The 18,648-nt window shown below is 40.8% G+C and overlaps 2 protein-coding genes across 3 annotated transcripts in view; one reads left to right on the forward strand and one right to left on the reverse strand.

Annotated features, from left to right (window-relative positions):
• LOC140544060 (TANK-binding kinase 1-binding protein 1-like) overlaps positions 1-1,934 on the reverse strand; it is a 60,127-nt gene extending 58,193 nt beyond the window's left edge. The window contains exon 1 of one of the 2 annotated variants that reach the window (XM_072667421.1): positions 1,717-1,934. The gene's annotated coding sequence lies outside the window, so the exon portion shown is untranslated. Of the gene's footprint in view, positions 1-1,221; positions 1,330-1,716 lie in introns of those variants that run through there. The other variant, XM_072667422.1, reaches the window with a different exon arrangement.
• Positions 1,935-8,996: 7,062 nt separating this feature from the next.
• Positions 8,997-16,477, forward strand: pdk2a (pyruvate dehydrogenase kinase 2a). Its single transcript, XM_072667094.1, has 11 exons — positions 8,997-9,281; positions 9,785-9,926; positions 10,524-10,595; positions 10,693-10,877; positions 11,545-11,634; positions 11,735-11,812; positions 12,117-12,193; positions 12,287-12,385; positions 13,394-13,504; positions 13,749-13,862; positions 14,480-16,477. The coding sequence occupies exons 1-11, from the start codon at positions 9,164-9,166 to the stop codon at positions 14,621-14,623; spliced, it is 1,230 nt and encodes a 409-aa protein (XP_072523195.1). The 5' UTR covers positions 8,997-9,163; the 3' UTR covers positions 14,624-16,477.
• The last annotated feature ends 2,171 nt before the right edge of the window (positions 16,478-18,648 follow it).

Below are 18,648 nucleotides of genomic sequence, written 5' to 3' on the forward strand. Positions count from 1 at the left end.
ATGGAAGAATCAAGCCTTATGTGGCACCTTTATTTCTAAGCAGGGTTTTTATGGGGGTGTTAGGCCAATTCTAGGACCCTAAAATTTATTAATTGAGTATTTTGACAAAATAGTCTGTTAAGTAGAGTTGTGGGGCCCACTGTTAATTACAGGCTCTTAGAATTGTTATCTTGTCATGGGGCCCAAAATCCCTGGTAGCCACCCCCCCCCCCTGTTTTTAAGAGTGTACAGTTGGTAAACCAACCTTCCAATATCACTCCCTGACCTCACTGTTGCTCTTGTTAATGCAATCAAATCTGCACAACAATGTTCCAACGTGTAGTGTAGTAGTCTTCCCAAACGATTATCGACTGTTACTGCAAAGATATAACAACCCACTGCTGGTACTGTTGATTTCAGAAGAAACCTTGGAGAAGCAGGGGTCCACAAACTTTTGGACCCACAGAAAAGCAAGGCAATACGAGTCGTCCCAGAAACTTCCCGCTGACAAGAAGACGATCTGGATTGCGTAACACAGTCTTAAGTAAGCCTGAGACGAAGCACACATCCAGTTAGCGAGACAGTCCACTGACTCTGGGAAATGATATTCAGGTGCATCTGACAGTGTCTCCGATTTTTCTAGCTTTTTTACGGAGTTGGATAAAAATGCTGAGACTGACTTCAGTCTTTATCAACGCCAGATATGATGGTTTCTTGTTAGCTGGCAGACAGATAGACAGACAGGAGGGCAGCCCTGAATGATTTTTCCCACCAGCACTTTTTCCACCAAACATCAAATTGTATCCCATCAACAACGTCAAACATCACCCATCCAAGACCACAGCTGAAATGCCTAAGCAGATAAAAAGGCAGCACTGCTGCATATCCTTACAACTGGATCTCTATCAGCTGTTATACAACGTAAATAAGGAGGGATTGCGCACTGAAAGACAACGTGCTTTTACCTGACAGGGATACAATACGTTCTACCAGCACAGCTGCTGTATTCCAGCTACTCCTTTTAGCAAGAACTGAGTTGATGTAACTCGCTTTACTCAAGTGTAACTAACCCTTAACTACATCCCAGCCATGTCTGTTAGAGGCACATCATCTTGTCAGGGAAATCTCTTCTGGATGCTCAACCAGAAACTTGTGGTTACTTCAGAGGACAGACACTAGACACTGGGACAGAACCAGCCCAAACCAGCAACATCACCAGCAAAGTCATCATCCCGGGATCACCTTGGTTGATGAAGACCATCCTTTCCATCGTCTTCAGTCTAATCACTGTATTCAGGAGAGAACTCTGAGCTGAGCTGCTGATGCTGCTGCTGCTTCTGATGAAGAAGAAGAAGATGATGATGATGATGATGATGATGATGATGATGATGCTGTAAGAGCCTCCCGCGTCGCCTTTAACTGCTCTGCTTTCACAACTCAACACATTTATCCCATTTCCGCTAATCACAACAGACCCCAGACCAGCCCGTCCAAACGGGCTCGGCTGCCTTGCACCTCAAACCCACACGATCCCGGAGCCCCTCAGCGTGGCTTCTGCCTGCTATTTACACGGTGTTTTGTAGAGCAGTGTGTTAAACATGGCTGAGCGCTGTCCTCCACTGTATTCGCTCCTCAGCGCACATCATGACGGAGCTCCCGATTGTGCTCTCCAAGCAGACGAGCACAGAAAACCAGCCCGAGCCGCAGCCCGTCTTAAAGACAAAGTGAAATACTCACGATGTGCCATCGATCGGACCTCGGCTGCCATGGCTTAATAGGGGGCCAAGCACCCCAGCAGTGTGAACTGAGAGGGGCTGTGCGCCGGATGATGCTGCCGCTGCTGCCGCTGCTGATGCTGCTGCTGCTGCTGCTTTGCCTGCTCAATCGCGCTCACTGTGGGCAGAGATCACATCAGCCTCGTTGGTGGGTGTGTGTGTGTGTGTGTGTGTGAGTTGGGGGAGCTGGGGGAAAGAGGGGAGGGGGGGCGCATAAAGCACAAGCGCTCCTTTAATATGAAACAAAGAATAACTACAACGATGGTACAAATGGTGTGAAAAGCCTCTAGCGTTCATCTGTTGGAGATGTTTAGAGGAGATCGTGATTACCTGGATCCTCGTGTCATACTCTTCAAGAAAAGACTGTGCAGGTGTGCAGATGGTCAGATTTAACACTACTCTTTAAAAAAAGAGCTAAAAGGGTTCATTGGAGGAATGTCATTTAAAACTGGGTTGATATATAGTGCTGAAGTGAGATATTCAAGCATGAGGAACCTTTTTAAAGTTTAACCCATGATTGTCCATGTATGAAGGTGTTCATTTCCTTTGATGTTCTCTGAGCTTGCCTGAGCAGAAATCTAAATGTGGAAATAAGCCTTTAAAGCAGGAACCATCAAATAATTAAACAAGAATTAATTTTATTTTGCCTTGTAGCCAATTAATTAAAAAAAAGATATTAAAATACACTTTGTACACTTTTAAAGAACTTTTATTATGTATTGGTTAACCTTCTATATTTGCCTTTAGAAAGCAGTAAATTTAGAAAATTCCATTATTTATTAAAACTCCAATATGATACATTTGGCTTTAAAGGATTACATGATATTTTTAATTATTTTATTTAGCATAACAAACAAGTCTTTTAGTGGAACTACTCAGTTTTGGAGATTTTATCTTTTTACCTAAACCAGGATAGGTTCTGTATATTTGTTCCTTTATTTTAATGTGGCTGTTGGATGTGAATGGGTTAAAGATTTTACTCTAGAGCTGTATATTCAAGACAGAACCATATTTGTAACCCAATTATGCATATCGTTTAGTCTTATAATTTTGGGGGCTGGGTTTGTCTTAACAAAATCTCTATATTGATAATAATAACAATAATATTTAATAATATTTAATAATAATATTTAAAAAGATATTACAAAATATATATAAAAGTTGATGTCAGGCCACTTTGTGCCATCACCTATCCACCACCTATCTACCTAATATGTAGTATGTAAGATTTGTGGAAAACATGACAGAAAAAATGCAAAAATAGCTTTCACATTTTTAATAAGACATAATTTCTCACTCAGATCTCGCATATCTCTGAAATTTACTCATGTAGGACCAGATTCATAAAATGTAATAGTAATGGCTCTGTGCCTCCCAAAATGAGTTCTGGGTTACTATATCAAACTGCATGTTTGCCCTGTATATATATTTTTTTTCACTCTGATTGGCTAAGCAAATTTTGGAAACTATGGATCTACCATATAGGTGACTTGAGGGGCTGCCCAGTGACAATCAATGTGCAGGGGCACCAAAAGTTTAGCATTTACTTTTATGTTTTACCTACTGTAAACAACGTTTCTCATCAGTATTGTTCTGCTCCAGGAGAACAGTGTAGAGAAACAGTGTGGGTTCTACAACGCTGTGGAAAAAGATGGTTCTTGCATTACAGTAAAGGCTCTGTCCAGAAATTTAGTGGACTGTTTAAAGCACAAGGGAATTTACTCTGTAATACTGCCTTTATCTACTGGTAAATAAGCATGAGCACAGTCACACACAGACAAACACATACACACACAGACATACACACACACACACACACACACAAATAAGAGAGAGAGAGAGAGTGAGAGAGAGAGAGAGAGAGAGAGAGTGAGAGAGAGAGAGAGAGAGAGTGAGAGAGAGAGAGAGAGAGAGAGAGAGAGAGAGAGAGAGGGATAGAGACAGAGAGTGCAATATAATAATATTGCTTCAATTTCTTTTTATTTAATTTTATGTGTTAATTTCATTATGTATTTATTACTTAGTCTATAGACTTTTGACCATGGATGACTGTGATGTTCATTGGATTCAAACTGATAATATCCTGTCTCTTGACAAGCAGTGAGTTAGACAGTTGAACCACACCAGAGCTGTAAAATCATGTGCATTTCTGTGTGCAAGAAAGAACGGAGCGTTTAGTCTAACTGTCTGCTCATCAAATGTGAGATCATACATTCAAATCCCACCTAGGGTTCGGGGCTCTATGGTCAAAAGCCTTGTGATAGGGGAGTTCTAACCTACAGGTGGGAACAAACAGTAACATAAATTTGAGGAGGGAGAAGCACAGACTAAAATCCTTTAATGATATTTTTTCAGTTCAGTTCAACTGTAGTTTCTTCAGGGCAGTTCTCTCTCCAGAGCTTACTGCCTAGTCTAGTTTCAACTATTCCCTGCTCTAACACACCTGATCAAACTCCCTATAAGCCCTTTGTGTGCTGATCAACATCAGATGTGTTGGAGCAGAGAACACCTGTAACTGTGGCCGGTCCCTTGGACTGGGAAAAAAAAAAAAACACTGAAACACTGCTTTGGAGAACCTGGCTTTTTAAATGGTAATTGTCCCTTTTTGGCACCTTGATTTTTAAAAGTGCATTGGGCAAGAAAATGAAGAAAATACTGTAGTTAATGAGAGAGAGAGAGAGCGAGAGAGAGAGTCTGAGTGAGTGAGTGAGTTAGAGAGAGACTGTTGTAATGAGTGTAGTATTAGAGGTGCTGTCCTACTTTGCACTCTCTGCAAATGGAACATCAGTGGCCTGAGTCCGAACATAAAGGAAATTTCCACTGAACTTGTTTTGCCTTCTTTTTTCCTATCCAACTGATTCAATACCTACACGATCGCTAGATCCCAGTATGAATGCTTTCAGTAAGGTGGCCTGGGGGCAGGAATGTGTGTTTAGTCGGGGAAGTGGAAATATACTGGTACGCAGTTATTTATCTGACCCTATAACACAGACAGAGATGACCATGCATGTCCTGGAGTTCTGTTTGCAGTTTTTATCATAGTGCATGAGAAATAATGGAATTTATTATAAATGATTTGAGCTCAATTATTTAGAGCTTCATTTCTCCACCATAAATTTCTTATGTAATCAAGATTACTGAGATGGGGGTTATTGTCAGCAGTTGGGTACTAGTTCACATGGGTCTACTAAAACAGTCAACATCCATTAAACAGCATCTAAAGGCACTCTCACGTCAGATCTGTCTATCTTCCATCGGTCCTCTGTGAGAAGAGGACTGTGGATGTGGAGCTGATCAAGAAATCATTACGTAATAATTAATTGATAATTAATAATTCATAATTACATGAAACTGCTGAAGTTGCTGGAACACACACACACACACACAGTGTGTGTATATATATATATTGATGGATTATTTGGATGTAAGAATACATTATGTACTCATAAATATGTTCTATGTGTGTGTTCTGCTATAATGACCATGGCTGAGACAGTCAGCATTGCTGTACACTCAAGATTAATACCCTTGGGAGACTAGGCAGGGGTGAATCAGAGGTAAACTGATTGGAAAAAAAACCCAAAATTCTGCAGTACATGATAGTCAGCACAACTGGCCTTGCAGGTGTTAGCACTCTTTTTTTTTTTTAAATAGAGTCGTGAGAACGCAGAACATAAGCGGGTACAAAAAGTAATTGGGCTAAAGGGTGAGGGGCTTTCCACAGTGATATAAGCAGACCCAACCGTAAGACATTGTAATAAAAAAATATGCGTAGGGATAGCCAAGATAAGGACGGTACATAAGGCCCAAACGGAGCCATCCCTTTTTAAAATGCTTTGGGAGAGTGCTGGCTGTCTCAGACTAACGCATTATTTTGTATACTTTATGCAGAAATAAAGGTTGCACTCTGCCTTTCTATTGACTACAGAGCTGGATTCCTTTATGCACCATTCCATATATCGTATATTTATACTTATATACTTATATACTATATATATAGATAAGTTATACTATATATATATATATATATATATATATATATATATATATATATATATATATATATATATATATATTAGTGTGTGTGTGTGTGTGTGTGTGTGCGTCAGTGTGCCTTCCTCAATTTTCACCAGCATAAACTTCTTATTCTTACATAATCAAACTTAGTAAGCTGGAGTTGCCGATCTTGCAGGTATGCTGTGAATCAACACAGATGTGATTCAAATTATTGGATAGATAAGAAGTTAGACAGCTTGGGCTGTTAATGCCATTGTTTTAAAAGTGTTAGAGGGATGTTGCAACACTGACACACAGAGGTTGAGATTCGGTGCACACCAACACACATGAACCCTGAACACATTTAATTTGAACAAAACAGCACCCTGCATAAACACTGCCCATTGAATAATGGATTAACTGCGTCATCCAGCTTATCCCTGGATACTGGCAACGTATCAGTTGAACGACAGGCTGGGATCTGAGGTGCTTATCACACATGCAGAGAAACAAATGTAACTGTTGATGGAGCCTGAAATGAGCATGAGCAAGTGTAAAAAGTTGTGCTGTTTTTTTTTCTGTCATTAAACGCTGATGTGCCCGTAAGACCTAAGATGAAGGTGAACCTTATGAGGTCCGGTCATGCTTGAGTGATTGCTGATTGGATGGAGAACGTGAAATATGCATAGTGCCCTGCCCCTTATTGAGACTGTCTTGGTTATGTAAGCATGGATTTAGTCCATTACACTTGAATGGAACACTTTGTCCTTCACAGTAATTCACTATTCAAAACTGAGAAAATGGGGGCCACAGAATTATGCATAATTAAAACTTTCCATCATCCTCAGAAAGGCCAGCATGGTGACAAAAGGTTCATTTTAAGGGAATTAGAGGCAGTGGGACATACTGAGAGACATGTTTGTCTGATTAAGTGGTACCCTGCTTTGTACTGCACTCCTTTTTTCCTCAGTCACAACAACCCAACTTGAGTCATTCTTACAACCCAGCGTTGGGTTACAATATAATAGAACACACACTGGGCTAAACTGGCACAACTTTGTCGGATTCATAAGAATTACCCAATATACCCAATATATGGCTACATGGACCTGCACTGCACTATAAAAAAAACACCTCTCCTAATGATTTAATTGGTTGGCAAGACATAGGCACTTGCTCCACTGCGAATGAGTGTTTGATCATGAGACGCTTTTACTTTGGATTGAACAAGCTAGACAAGGACTGTAATCTCACCAATACAGAGTTAGGGGCATATACAAGGGTACAATATGTGCTTACAGGTTTGTGGGAATCGAACCAGAAGGACAATGCAGAAATATTACATATCTGACAAACATTGATTCATCATGTGGTACAGAAATGTGGAAATGTGGTATTATCAGATATTATACATTATATGGTTAAGTGATGAACCTTTGACCATGTTGAGTTTTTGCTCTTTAAAGTATTTCGTATTTTCATTTTTCAGGTAAACCTTTTAATAACGCCTCGGCTCTACAGATTTTCCAGCCCCAGTCAGACTGCTCTCCTAAAGCGCTGTTGTCTGAAGCACTGGCGCTGTACCAGAAACGCATCTCTACCCTGTATCTACACCTACATATACACCTACTCGTTCATGCAATTATCTAATCAGCCAACGAAAGGCAGTAGTGCATAAAATCATGCAGTGCATAAAAACAAGATTTTTTCCCCAGTTGGAGAACCAGTGTGAAGACCAACAAGTTCTCTATTTGAGGTGGGGAAATGTCAGACTAGCTTTATCAAACTTAAGATATGTACCAGTGTCACCAGCTTTGTCAGTGCTGATCTTTAAGTTAAATACAACAACTGGTCAAGAACTTTTTTTTTAAAAATGTGCATCCAGTTACTAAATCACTTTCCGTTTGACTGCCTCTACTTTTGGGAAGTGAAGTTTGTTTTTAACCATTTTTATTTGAACATAAGTCCTTTATGTCTTAAGAAAACTGAGCATATATTTCCTATTACAGAACGCTTAAACTACATATTACTCAACAATGACAAACAGATTAATTAAACTCAAGTGTTTAAACTTTATGCTACTTGGTTGGAAGAAATTTAGTTTGTTTCAACCTGTAAAAAGCAGATCAATATATATATATATATATATATATATATATATATATATATATATATATATATATATATATATATATATATATATATGTGTGTGTGTGTGTGTGTGTGTGTGTGTGTGTGAACACACAGACAATACACAGAACAGACAATACAACAAATATTAGTCATTTAGAAACATCATCATACCCAGAGCATTAGAGCTGCACAATCTAGCTTGTCTAGTTAGTTTAATTGACTAGCTGGGTTAGATAGTTATGCTAGTTAGTTAGTTATGATAATAGGAAGATAAATGATTGGTTTCACTTAATAGTAAGTCATTAAATCAATCATTTCTGAATGTGTACTGGTGAACTGAATTCCGTTGGCTTTCTCTAGTGCTGTGAATTAATGCTGAAAACTGAACCACTGTGACAGTCACTAACCCAGGCTATGGAAGCTTGGAGCTAAGGAGCTTGGTTATGGAAAAAAATCCACAAAACTGTTCAGCACTGTGGAAATGACCCAAGAAAATGTCCCAACAGGCTCAACCTAGCATTACATTAGACTGAGGTTAACTTTTTATTGTATTACTTTTTTTATTATTATTTTAAGCTTTAGGTGCTGAAGAACGGTGAATGGACCAATAGAAATGCTCCAAATGGACTTAAAATAAGAATTTACTTTTTTTTTTTTAATTACATAAAAAACAAAATACATGGAATGTTTTGTTTTTCCTTCCCGTGTAAAGTTGCCATTTAGTAGGAGATGTGAGGTTGTTGCAGGACAACGTCCATGTGCATTTCTCAAATTAAACTTTTCTTAACGGGCTTAATGTTAATCACTATTCTCATTACACTACACGGTTATTATCCTGACAGTACTCTAATTTCACCAAGCTCTCGTCCGTTTGCTTTCCCCAGGAACTCAGCGTCCCGTGCTTTACAGGCGACTTCCCTACGCCCAGTACTCTCCGCCTTCATAAACAGCCCCGTTATGTAACTGATGTTTATATCGACGTGCGAGGAGCGGAGGACACAAAGCACATAGCTGTACATTTCACTGCTGCTGTTTACCGCCGTGCTGTACTGCACTCATGAATATTCATGACGTGAAAGCCAACCCTCGCCTCCTATTGGACACAGGAGTTCTCGAACTCCACAACAAGCGCTTCTATTGGTCGCTGGGCTCGGGCTCGTGCCTTTTTCCTCCCCGCTGTACAGTGTGTTCATGACCATTTTGTCCTCTTCTGCTGCTTCTATGCAACCGAGCCCTGCAGTTCACTCAGTATTTTCTCAGCTCTCTCCAGCGACTTCACAATGAAGTTTGTTCGCTTTATCATGAAGAATTCTGCTTTGGCCAACGTGCCAAAACACATCGAGCACTTTTCGAAATTTTCACCGTCCCCTCTCTCCATGAAACAGTTTCTGGATTTCGGTGAGTTGGCTTTTATTTTGTAATATCAGCTCACATTAACTGGACGTGTGTTATTGGGAGCGGTGTGCATTGGACGTTTCAGTGGACCCGAATGAGCTTCGTGATTTGTAGCACAAATATGGCTTAATGGGCTTCAGTGGTACGGTTTTAAATGCTGTCATGCCTTATTATAGTATTATTTTCCCCATATCGTAGGTCTACAGATTTAGCTAGGTCTGTAATGCATGCATGCATGACCAGGGGAGCAGTATCCATACATACTAGTCTAGTGTTGCATCATGCTGGTAGCCCGGTGCACTTCAGTTGTAGCCCAGCCGCCCATGCCCCCCCCCCCCCCCCCCCCACACACACACACAAACACACACACACAACGTGCAACGTGTCTAAATCTACGTCTAATAGCTCCTAATGCTATATCTCTGTTAAAAAAAAAAAGAAAAGAGAGCATTGCTTTTGGACAGTGTGTGCTCAGCTGCTTAACTCTGGATGCATCGTTTGACCAGGTTCCACGAATGCATGTGAGAAAACGTCTTTCGTTTTCCTGAGGCAAGAACTCCCTGTCCGTCTGTCCAACATCATGAAGGAGATCAACTTGCTCCCGGACAGACTGCGGACAACCCCCTCCGTTCAGATGGTGCAGAGCTGGTAAGAAATCGTGTCAAGTCATTTAAACTGGAGTCCAAGTTCATAGGGCTGTGACCTTGTTTTCTAGTTGGCTCTTGCAAATGCAAGTGTTATAGCCTGGTATTTTTAGCATGGAGATATGTCTAACCCTCAGTAACCCCCCTCCCCCGGTTTAGTTGAAAGAAACCCAAAGACTGACGCTACTGTTGGCTGACGTCACGTGTGTGAACTTTCCCCTAGTTTGTGTGCACTGCTGGGCTGGGCTCTGCAGCTCCTCCAAGACTTGGCTTTGTCAACTTTGCCCTAGTTTCTCTCTGAACTCGTGTTTACCCTTGGTTTAGTAGTGCTGTCATGAGTCCATTCATAACTAGGTGCTTCGTACGTGCACAGGAATTGAGATTCTGCACATCTGTACAGAATGACTCCCCCAAACCCTGGGTGTACCTACTTTGCACGATTATATGTGTTTGCACATTTCAGAATGTCAGCAGTAATATGAGAGTATGGCTTGGGAACACAGGACAGTCAAACGCAGTCATTAGTTCCTTTCCAGAACCATAAACCAATCCCCACGGTACTGTTTGCACATTTGTAAACAAACGTCCCTTCTGCACTCAGGTATGTTCAGAGTTTGATGGAGCTCCTTGAGTTCTTGGAGAAAAGCCCTGAAGATCACAGTGTTCTTGCAGAGTAAGTGTAAAGCCACAATCACACCACCCCCCATTCTGCACTTGTGGTCTGTCTGTTCTTTCCACTCATGATCATACGCACCTTTTCTGACTTTCAGATTTGTGGACACTCTGGTGAATATCAGAAACAGACACAATGATGTCGTGCCCACCATGGCTCAAGGTGTGATTGAGTACAAAGAGGCTTTCTCTCAAGATCCGCTCACCAATCAGAACATACAGTACTTTTTGGATCGATTCTACATGAGCAGGATATCCATCCGCATGCTCATCAACCAGCACAGTAAGTAGGAGGCGCATGAACTATGTTTTTTTGTGTTTTAGTAGCCAGTGCTGAATTAACACATTATTATAGTCCATCTGGCCACTGTGAGACACTGTGGATTAATTTAGAGCTGCATGTGCTTGTTATGCCTTATGCTCCAAACTTCTTTGCTTTCACTTATTCACACATGCAGTCATAGGTCTCCCTGGTTTCCTGTGTACAGAAGTCAATACAATAACATTTTCTTGGTGAGGTGCCCTTAGCAGTTCTTCAGACTGTGCTGTTTTGAAGTAAGGGTCAAACAGAAGTCCATGTTAAGTAGCTCTTATTATCCCAGTTTGCACATGACAGGGAGTGAGCATTCCTGTTTAAACCAGATTGTGCTAGAACACACCCAAAATCCACAAACACTAACTGACCAACAAGGTAGAATGTCTTCAGTTGCTAGGACCAAATATTCATTTACAAACTTGGGCTTGAGCTTATAAGATACATTGTACAAAAACACTTTCATAATAAATTATGGATTCAGGATTAAAATCTATATATTTCATTTCATTGACTACTAAACTGTAAAGGACAGTTTATCCATGTAGTAGAGCTGTTGTTGGCAAATATAGATGCAGAACTGTTTACTGTAAATCATATTTTGAGTTTGTTTTCTTCTTTTTGAATGTGTTTATAGCTCTTGTCTTCGATGGCGCCACAAATCCTCTTCATCCAAACACCATCGGCAGTATTGACCCCCACTGCCAAGTCACAGAAGTTGTCAAAGGTGTGGTATAAAAATGTTCTTGTTCTCTTTTGACGTTAAATACACATTGCGTTTGTGGACAGTTTGATGTATTTACATTGCATTTCTTATCCACATCCAGATGCATATGAGAGTGCCAAGATGCTTTGTGACCAGTACTACCTCAGCTCCCCTGACCTGGTGCTGCGAGAACTCAACAGTGAGTGAGGGATTAAGCTGTTTTCATTTCCAGCATTTGGTGATTACATAATTGTACCGCGTGCCCCACATTGTGGCATATACTTTGTATTTGTTTGTACAATCAGAGTTTGCTAAATTAGGACTTGTCCACACACCCATTCAATTCACAGATGATCACTCTGCCGTAGCAAATGAAAAACTGACTGAGACAATATTGACATTACGGCCGACTTCCAGCTTATGCAAGAAAAATGCTGGCATTGGTACCCAAAACACAGCAGAAGCGGGCATGTTTACATTTTCTGTCTGTTTTTGTTTTACAGTTAATGACAGGAACCAGCCTATTAGCATAGTTTATGTGCCTTCCCACCTGTACCATATGCTGTTTGAGTTATTCAAGGTGAGCCTGACCTCATACTGTCCTCCAAATAAAGTTTCCATTTACATAAGGAGCGCGGAGTTGTCATGACAGTGCCTTTGTTTTCTGCTTCAGAATGCAATGAGGGCAACTATTGAAAACCATGACGAAGGCAGCAATCTTCCACCTATTGAAGTTATGGTGGCCATCGGAGGAGAGGACATGTCTATTAAGGTTAGTTAAAGTTAACATATTTGGTTTAAAACAAACTGGATATCTTTAAGTCTTTTGTATGTTTTTTTCCTCATTATTGTAATCTCGGCCTCTTTCAAGTCTTTAACGTCTTAAATTCTAGATTTATTATCTCTCTGAGCTTATTACATAGTAATTATTACTTTGAGACTGCTATAAAACTAATATATATATATATATATATATATATATAGATGAAACCAATAAAAATAAAAACTAATATGAAGAATGCAGTTTAGGAAGCTAAAAATGCTTAATTTAGCAGTATTTTGCATATTTAGAGTTAACAGACTCTACCTGCTCAAAAATAAAAGTGTGCCTCATTTCTTATACAAACAGGGTTCTGTGTAGAGTCAAAAAGTGGTTCTTCTAAAAGTGAAGTCCAACAGCAGTCAGAGTTAGGTAGCTCCCATTAGGGTCCAGTAACTGTAATAGTAACTGACCAAAAAGGTGTCTAGGCTTCAGTTGGAAGGACTAAATATTCATTTACAAACTTTGACTTGAGCTCATTCTATGGCATCACTAAAAGAACCATGTGTAGCACCTTTTTTACATTAAAGAGTGGTGTTGCTAATCTTAGAGAAGGGGTTTGCCTTGCATGGTCTGACATTAAGAGCCTATTAAACTAAACCCATTCTAAACCAAGCCAACCCTGAGCAGCTCTCTAGTTATGTACATGAGGAACGGTATGAACATGCACACCTGTTGTGTCATAACACTACACATGGCTGTGGCCCTGTTTGTTTGTTTTTACCTAACATCATGCTGGTTAAGAGCCTTGCCACATCCCAACCAATTGCAAGCCTCTGACCAGAGGCAAGGGACACATTTGATGCCTACCCGCCTTTCTGGCCGCCCTGCTGACTGACTGTCTGTTACCCCAGAAACGGAGGGTTTTGATCTGTGCCTCCAATTGATTTTTCCCTTGAATTTCTTCCCCTATTTGACTGGAGCTTTTGTGTCTTTCTGTCTCTGACTCTGTCTCTGTAGATGAGTGACAGGGGCGGTGGTGTGCCTTTCAGGAAGATGGAGAATCTTTTCAGCTACATGTACTCCACAGCCCCGACTCCTCAGATCGACCAGAAACATGGAGCACCTCTGGTGAGACATGTTCCTGTTTAAATCCTTGACGTTAACATTTTTCTTTCATTTTTCTTTTCACACAAATAAGCTCCACCCCATTATATAAACCCAGCAGGCTGCAGCTGCCTGAGCAACAGGGAGGAAAATCGTGATAAACACAGTTTATCATAAGACACAGTTTATGACCCCTAAATGCTCCACTAGTGCTGTTATATTAGCACATTTCATGTGTCATTGAAAGCCTCTCCTGTTTTGTCAACAGGCTGGCTTTGGTTACGGGCTGCCCATCTCCCGCCTCTATGCAAAGTATTTTCAGGGAGACCTCCAGCTCTACTCTATGGAGGGCTACGGCACAGACGCTGTCATTCACTTAAAGGTATGTGTTCCTTCTTTGAGCCTCAGCAGCTGAGTTGTTTCTGTTGTTTTGCTGTGCTATTCAAATGAAACCACACTATAAGCCCAGATAGAGCCAGCATAGAGTCACACTCCATAGCAGGGAAACTGTAACATGCTTGTACAGCCTAACACACTTACAGTCCAGGCAGTTAATCTAAATAAGGAATATACTTATGCATTTAAGGGAATGTAGCCAGGGGGAACAACAACATTCTAATGCTAAGTGAGTGAGTGAGTGAGCAGAAGACTACCACTATGCAAATAGGTAGTACCAGAAGCCAATTGGGAACATGCAGGTTGTATCAACTCAACCCTACAGCTCACTGTAGGTTATTGAAACAGCACAGTCAACTCTGTGAAATGTCAAAGAAACAACAAACATCAAAGTGAGAGAAATTATTAAATCCAACATCAGCAGTTTTTTAATGTGCCTTTTTAAGCTTTCCGTGTCTAAACTGGCGTGGCGGCCTCAGAAATGAATGGGATGAATTGTTAATGTTTTAACAGACCTGACCAGAGTTACATAAACCTTAGTTTTTATGAATATGTTGGCTTGGTTTTGTGTTTTGCATGAATAACTGTGTGCTTTTTCCTCAGGCTTTATCCACGGACTCTGTAGAGAGACTCCCAGTGTATAACAAGACCGCTCTGCGGAACTACACGGTGAGCCAGGGGGCTGACGACTGGTGCGTGCCCAGCAAAGAGCCGCTGGACCTGGCTGTGTTCCGGCTGGCCAAGTGAGGAGTGACCACCAGAATGGAGCCTCCTGGCTGAACTAAGAACAGTAGTCCCTGGCGCTGGCGCTCTGGCACTGGGACCAGCGAGAGTAATACGGTGCTCTTGTGAAGCCGGACACTCACTGTGAAGCCTTGTAGCCGCTCTCGTAGCTCTAGTTATCGCATGCGATGGCTTTTTCCTCCACAGCATATAATAGACTCGTTTTTTGGTTTGAGAAAAGAATATCTCCAGTGTCACAGTGTTACCTGTAGGCCAAGCATGCAGGAGTGCCAAAAAAAGCCAAAAATGATTACTCGAAGCTCTTTATGCTTCTGTAGTGTATTACGAAAGGGCCAGATGTGGAAAGGGGAGCGTGGCGAAGAGCCTGAATGGCTAACCTTGTTAGACAGCAGATGGAGAGCAGCATGACCCTCAAGGGCAGAAGCTGGAGTCAGTGATACAAGGCCCATACAAAACAACTTTGACAGTATGAAAAGCAAGGGCCTTAACAGGAAGATAATAGTTGCCTATGCAAAATACAGCTAACCAACAGAACACAAGAGTGGGAGCACATAGTGGTGAGCATCATAGCTGTGATTCGGTCATGGGCACAAGTTGAAGGTGACGCTCACAGCCATGATTTTGCAGAAAGAAAGAGCTTCAGTGAAAAGCTGAAGCAATGACAAAGACATTGCACACACTGGTTTAAATAGGTGGTTTTAAACCATTTTCTACCGCCACAGTAACAAGCTGTTAGTAATGCGTAGTCAATCATATGATGTACCTGTGATGGAAAGAACTTTAAAACATACAGTTTTTAATATAGCAACGTAGCCTGTGCAATTTTTCACAAAATTAGATTGTGTGGTCGACCTGAACTGTCAATAAGTTGTGAAAGACTATATGAAGTAAGCCGATGTTACATGTGCATTAAGAAGTGCATTAACCCAAGTACATTGGTTTTGGGTGACGTTCAAGGTCACGTGGAACTGTAAAATCCTCTTTATATGTAGGAGTCAGATGCACAAATACATCAGTTATCTACCTGTTATTAGAAGAACAAAGGACCATATTCAGAGGCCCAATCAGGGCACCTCTGGGTTCATGTGACGTGACCGTATTGCACTGTCCTACACAGGGACATTGCGTCAACAGTGTTCTCGTACAGAAGTCAGATAGTCGAGTGGAAATTACATAGAGTCTGGAACCACAGTAAGTGTAATCTATTAGGAGTGGTGTTCCACTACATGTTGCCAAGTCAGCCAGGCCATCCCTGGCTTATTGCAGTGTTGAATAGGATTTGAATGTGGTGATATGATTGTACAGTTAATTATCCAGAACCTCATTACTTCCAAGACTGAAAACACAAGCATTTACATTTCAATCTTTTTGTAAAACCACTGTCTCTTGCTTGTGAGTTTATTCTTACAAATTCTAGACTATGCTCTTGCTCAGCAAGAGTAAACACAGCACGCCCATGCTCAGCCTTGTTCCAAGTGGTTGGATGGGTGGTAGAAGGCCTTAAGATCTCAGCAGCTTTATTCTTGTCTTGTGCAACTAGTGCAACTTGTGCAATCTAATTCTTTGCTGTTTTGTTTTCATTTATTTGATTTAATTTATGTAAACGTACGTAAGGCAAGTCAGCTGACATTTCTTCCATCGTTGAAAGTCTGTGCCTCTTATTTCAGAAACAAACCACAAACTGTATGTTATACAGCATAAACCATGCAAGCCTTTAAAAGGACCATATTTTGTGTGTACCATGTGTGTTTAGATTTTGTACGAAACTCACTAACGACTGAAAGAGTGTTGATCTATTTTCCATTGTTTCTGTAAAGGATGTACATATAATGGAAATAAACATGACAATTCATTTGATCTCTTTCTTTCTCTCTCTGTGATTCAGTGAAACCCCCCCAAAAAAGAAACTTGTGTCACTAATCAGATGTTTTCAGCAATATAAGCTGTGATTTTGGGAAGAAACCCAATTTAACAAGGACAGGCCAAGGTTTCGTAAGCTTACGCACACTGTTTCATTGTGTCAGCAGCTTAATTGTTACGTCCTTATCTGGAGAATGGAGCTAATTGATGAGTGTTACGTCTGAGGTGTTGCATGCTGGCTATCTGCCCAGTGAGGCAAAGGTCGCAGGCTCTTGCAGTAAACAACCTTATACCAAAGGCTACAGGATACGAGAAGAACGTGATAGGGGATTTGCCTGGAGTGGCAGGATGGAAAAATCCCTTGAGCAAGTCTCTTAAAATAGACAAAAGAAAAGCAATGGGCTTTTGTAGATAAAACAGACACAGGGTTTGAACAATAGGTTGGGAGATACTTTAACTCATTGAGCCTAGATCTAGATGGCAGCTTAAATCATTGTACGTCCTGCTAAATGTAATCTGTAAATGTATTCATGGATCATACCTTTTGCAATAATTATGTCCATAATGACAGCCAGGATACAGGGGCTGTGCTGTTGCTGGACAAACACTAGAAGGGTCAGCTCAAGTGCCGCTTACTGTTTTCAATCCACAGAGAAATACGTGTCGGAGAGAGCAGCTCAGCTCACTTTACAGTATACATCACACAGCATGCCACATATTCCCTCCGGGGTTCTATATATGGCTGCTCCGTGAGCCTGTTTACTGCCACTGACTCTGGAAGGGGCTGTGACTCGAACATAAAGCTCACTCTATAGTATGGCTTTCTTAATTCTAACAGAAAAAACAGAAGCCCTGTGTATACTATACTAACCTAACTCCAGAATAACTCAATTTGTAAAGAAATAATAATAATAATTTTTTTTTAAATATCGAGGGAGCAGGCGCTGGAGAGAGGACGTGGTAAAAGCAGATCGCCTAGTGTTAGCTTTCAGATTTCGTGGCATAAATATAGAGACTGTTGCAGGATTTGTTTCCATGGGATTCTCCCACATATTTGTAGCAGCTCTCTGACAACTTCAAATTACGAACAACAGGCCAGAAATCTAAACTTTGTATTTCCGTTCACTGATACACATTTTTTGACACGCTTTTAGTGACCCAGACATTCCAATCCTGATTAGGCCCTACTTTTGCTCAGTAGATCTATAAGTGTTATCTATGGGTGATAACTCATTCATTGGGCATCAGTTCAGTTTAGTGTCCTGCCCCAAATAAAATGCCCATGTAAGGCCTGTACTGTTAGCCCAACCAGAAACATTTCTCCCAGGGTTCCATGTTGGCCCAACACATGGATGTCTACCAGGATTACACCATGGTCACTGATGGGAAAAGAAGTGGTTAATCATGGACCCCATCTCGGATGTACACTGCACAAGGGGCCTAGATGGAACCCATGTGAGATTAGGCTCGGCTGTAACAATGGGACACATTTGAGAAGCCCAACTGCGTCCCAGTAATAACATTTGTACAAACCCACTCATGCCCATCTGGAACCCACCTAGCTCACGCTCCACCCATGTGAACCCCACATAGGCATGTTGGCTGGGGCAGCTCTGTGGCACAGTGTTGCAAACAGACAATAAATGCACTAACCCTGCCTATAAGGTCATATGGAATGATGACATTGCTACTCTGTTTACAATGGTGACTTTTCTATTGCCCACGGAGGTTAGATGACTGTGAAAGACAAGCCGAGATGAGATAACAGCTGTCATTCTTTCATTAGCATTAGCATTAGCTAATGCCATATACTTACTAGCTAGTTGTGCTGCTCCATTGAGGTCATTTATGAGGAGTGTGATTAACGTCCTGTAAACATTCTTACAAATATAATAGAATAAAAAAAGTTGAATAAGCACATATTTTAATGATGCATTTTCTACATGTAACTACCAGACATGGTTTACAGATACGGCAAATTTACTAAAAAGTATAACACAAGAAAAAAATCATAAGGACAGACTTTATGTATTCAACTATGTCAAGGAAAAGACTGACATTCTCTTTAAGTTCTTTAAGTAAAGGTTTTAACTGTGTGTGAACAATTAATGCTAATATATGTTATATATGTTGTGTTCAGTAAATGTGTGCATGGATTTGTGTTTGAC

The sequence above is a fragment of the Salminus brasiliensis genome, chromosome 22, assembly GCF_030463535.1.
Source record: "Salminus brasiliensis chromosome 22, fSalBra1.hap2, whole genome shotgun sequence".
In the NCBI taxonomy this organism is placed as follows: Eukaryota; Metazoa; Chordata; class Actinopteri; order Characiformes; family Bryconidae; genus Salminus; species Salminus brasiliensis.